This window comes from Opisthorchis viverrini (assembly GCF_000715545.1).
Source record: "Opisthorchis viverrini unplaced genomic scaffold opera_v5_349, whole genome shotgun sequence".
NCBI classification, from domain to species: Eukaryota; Metazoa; Platyhelminthes; class Trematoda; order Opisthorchiida; family Opisthorchiidae; genus Opisthorchis; species Opisthorchis viverrini.
Window position 1 is genome coordinate 278,303 of NW_008752009.1, and position 4,272 is coordinate 282,574.

Sequence of the window (4,272 nt, forward strand, 5' to 3'; positions counted from 1 at the left end):
CTCACGGGAGACTCAATCGAATTTCCCGTTTATGATGTCCTCCAACTGAATGTGCTGCACACAGGCCGCCTCATGAAGGCACGATATTCGAGATATCTTAAAGGAAACTACTTAAAAGTTTGCTGAAAACTCTTCGACAGCTGTCGTTTTCTGATAAACAATGCGAGTCGTGATGCATAACGGACTCTAAAAGTGCAAAACACATGTGAGGCCAACAGCTAATGGGCACTACAGTTGATCTTCAATGAATCGGCCCTGCGATAAGGCGTAGTGTCCATTGAAATAGCAACAGCACACCTATTCCGAATTGTGTTTGGGCGGTGAAACATTGAGAAATGAAATCGTTCTTAGCCAGAAATTCATTTACGTTGATAAATGAGGGTGGCTTTAACCGGTGTCGTAACTACTGGAATAAAATGTATCCGAACCAAGTAGAACATGAAGTTGGTGGATACTTGGGGACTGCGTCTACCTGATGAGCCCCAAGAAATCGGGCGAAACTGGTCGTGGGCTGTCCAAGAAGTTTCAGCAACCTTTTGAGTAGTGCATCACGCACAAACCTCAAAGTCTTTTTTCGCTAGTCACTCAGGCTACGTGGTTATCAACTCTTTATACAATAGTATCTTTGGTAAGCTGCGACATATCTTCACTTATTGAAGCTTTATGGGGCGAATATTAGTTGAACGCTCATGGAGCGAAGCACATTTCGGAAGTTCCCACCGTGCTAATTCGACTTCAGTCACAGAGCTCGGTGTTCACACGATTCGAAGACTTGGTAATAACTTGACATTTCAAATACGGGCGTTTCCCAGGCGCATAGTAGCTGGATCCTATTGGGACAGCTGAGAGGTCGCAACATCCAGTTATTGATTAGTTTTTGGTCACATTTTGAACCGCAGCAACTGTCATCTAGTTTGATGTGCATCAGTGTGTGTATTTGACCCAGGCTTGGTTAGCCTAAATTGATAAGTGGGGATGTTGCTTAGGTTATATCCTTGCGACTTGCGTGCTTGTGTTTGTATGACTTTGTATGTATGACTTTGTATGAAATCGTGCTTCAGTCGACTTGGGCTCAGATTAAAGGAACTTCATCGTCTACCACACCTAGAGAAATCGTCGGCGAATGCAACTGCGGCAGCTATAAATACTGTGTGACAAGCAAGCAGCTGAAGATTTTGGTGACGTAGAGCATACCGTTGTACGGGCTGGGTTATCACTGTCCACTTCAACAACATTACGTGTACCGATGCGGAACAGCCGAGTTCACCAACTTTGGCGAATTTCAGTAGCCAAGCTGGCCTGTCTAGAAGCGTTCTGAAAAGGTACAATCATGCGGTTGAAGATCATCGGTTGCATGTTGAATTTAATCAAGGTGCAGAAATTATGCTCTCAAAATTTACAACTGTCTTGTAGAGGTCACTCACCACTAGATCACGCATCACAAACATTCAGACCACGTGACAATTCTGGTCCCACTTGCAACCTTAGCCGACTATGTGTACACTACATATTCTCATCCATTTTTGTTTACGCGGCTACCACTTGCGTCACGCGTCAGACTTATGAACTTCAACACATCACGTCAGGTTGTATTCATATTCGTGCAAGCATCAGACACGAAGGGACACTCCTCTCTTCACGCTGCATAGAAATTTTTGAAAGTGAACACAAAAAGATTATCTTACCGTGTGATTTGATGCGTCTGTTAGCCAGCTTCTCTGTCGATGCGGTCGAAACAAGACTGTCCAGACAACTTCGATACCATTCTTCTGCAACAGACTTTGAGTCGATCGGTTGTGGAAATAATGCGTTTGAGTTGAAAACCAAGAGACTTAGGCTAGAAAATTCGTCCAACTTTGTCGACGCTGAGTTCGAAGGGTACCGGTGTGCGTACCAGGCGTGGCACGGACTCTTGGCACAGGAGGCGATTGGATACTGCTGACCCGTCAGACGATCAAAAGGAGCTGCTGTTTCCTCGTCCAATTCGTTGGTGATGATGGGATAGGGATAAGGGTTTGAAAGATGCTGGAAGTAAAAATACGAAGAACAATATCCATACAGCCATCAGAATGTTGACAGATCTGATCTAAGCAAAAAAGTGGGGTAGTGAAACAGGGATCCCACTCAGTTCTTGTCTGGTCAAAAACAACCCTCATACATCGTTGTACATATTACTAAATGCAGCAGAGGAGCAAAACCGACATTCACAAGTAGAAATTAATTCAAAGTGTCCAAACAATGCGTAGGCACATACTTCTAGATCCCAGTGGCATTCATATAGTTTCACTCAGCGTGAGTTCGTGAAATTTTTACTACGCAAAAATCAACCTCAAAATTGATACACCGAAGCTAGTTTACACCCCACTACGATTAGGACGATGCCCAACAAACGGCAAGGTCAACACGATTCTGAAAGTGGCAGAGTCGCCGTGACGTGATCATGATCTGCCGCATGGTTTGAAATACGCTCCACACCTGCAAAGTGTAGTGTTGCCGCGAGGTACCTCATGCTCGCAGGTGGGCCAATCGACGTAATAGGTAAATTTGTTTACCTGGGCAGCTGTATAAGTCCCGGTGGATTGGCTGGAGATGAGATTTCTTCTCGAATCGGGAAGGCCAGGGCAGCTTCTGCGTACCTCCAACACTCATGGCACTGACACAATGTCAGTTTATCTGTCAAGGGCAGAGTTCAGACTGCGGCAGTCGTTTACACTGCGATGGTGCGCTTGTAGAGGTCACTCGTCAGATCACGTGTCACAAACACTCAAACCACGCGACAATTCCTGTCCCACCTGCAACCTTGGCCGACTTGTACACTGCGAATTCTCATCCATTTTTGTTAACTCGGCTACCACTTACGTAACGCGCCAGGCTTATGAACTTCAACACATCAGGTCAAGTTGTACTCACGTACGTGCAAGCATCAAACACCAAGGGACACCCCTCTCTTCACAATACACACCATAAATAGGCATAAAACTAGGCTCAACACATGCTCGCGCGCAAAAGACAGGAAGTCAACAGACCTCCGCAAGACTCCACGGACAACTATGGAACACATGGAGCAGATATACTGCAGAGAAGACACGTCCCACGTCCGGAACTTCACTCAGGATCTCTCAACATTTGTCCTCAAACGATAAGTCACTTTTCGGTTTATTCCCTTCTTGCCTCGTACTTATCTTTATCAAGTGCGTCTAACTCTTGTATTTATCACATTCTAGTAAGGCAGGCACTTGTTAGTGCTTGTTACCTTCTGATAATCAACTTAATTACGTCACAACTCGGGCACTAACCATTGATGAGTCCGACGCGACCCTTATACCATGTCACTTCATCCAGTACAAGATATTCCCTCACCTTCAATCACACCACCTCTGTCCATCTTCCACCATTCTGGCACCACGATCCAAGTTCAGTTTGCCCTTCGCGGAATCACACAGAAGCATACAATGTATTACCACGTGGTTGCAGAACTCTCTCCCGAAATCGCAGCCGATTACTGCAACGCGACAAGAAACTCGGTTGGGATGACTTGCACACCACGCACTTCAGAGTGTGACAAGGCCCTGGTGAGCATTCCGATGATTCTACTGCGAAGGATTTCAGAAGTACATACAGTATCAAGGGAATAGAGCGCCCCAATGTGGTACCTGTCTGCAAAAGGGGCCCAAGATCGTATTGTGGTACCAGCTTCGTGAATGTCATCTGAAATGCTCTTTGCCATTATTTTGAGCAGGTTGATTGATTCCTGGGAGAGAAAACCTCGCGATAATCGAGTTGAGTATCACTCGGGATGAGGACGATTAAATCTTCACCTTTGGGAAAATTTTTGAGAGGAATCACTCTTTTAAGCATCCTAGATTGGTCACTTTTCATGATCCAGAAGCTTCTTTTGAGCCCGGTAGACGTAAGAAACGTTGACGATGTTCAAATTTAGTTCTCTAATGTGGTTACTGGTCTAGAGGGTCTCCGAAACCCTGGTGTTTAAAAAGCCTGTGAAGAAAACCTTGTCAATCTGGAATATGCAGACGACATCGTTCTCATGTTCGAAGAAGAGGAGGCGCAGGTGTTTCTGGATGAACTGATCAAAGTCATCCCGTCCTTTGGTATGCACTTTGCACCTACAAAGTGTAAGGTCATGCTCGTGGACGTGCTGTCACTGAACACGTCACCTACAATCCAGGGAGAGGTATTGGAAGTTGTGGAGCGTTTTACGTATCTTGGAAGTTGTATTAGTTCTGATTGTAGTGTGACAGATGAGGTGAATGC

At 45.4% G+C, this 4,272-nt stretch overlaps 1 protein-coding gene across 1 annotated transcript in view; it reads left to right on the top strand.

Annotated features, from left to right (window-relative positions):
- Nucleotides 1-1,942, top strand: part of T265_10285 (hypothetical protein) — a gene marked incomplete at both ends in the record, with an annotated part of 35,692 nt that extends 33,750 nt beyond the window's left edge. Inside the window, one exon of the mRNA XM_009176610.1 lies at nt 1,414-1,942. Within this exon, the coding sequence (XP_009174874.1) occupies nt 1,414-1,942 (529 nt within the window). The remainder of the gene's footprint in view (nt 1-1,413) is intronic.
- Nucleotides 1,943-4,272: the final 2,330 nt, after the last annotated feature.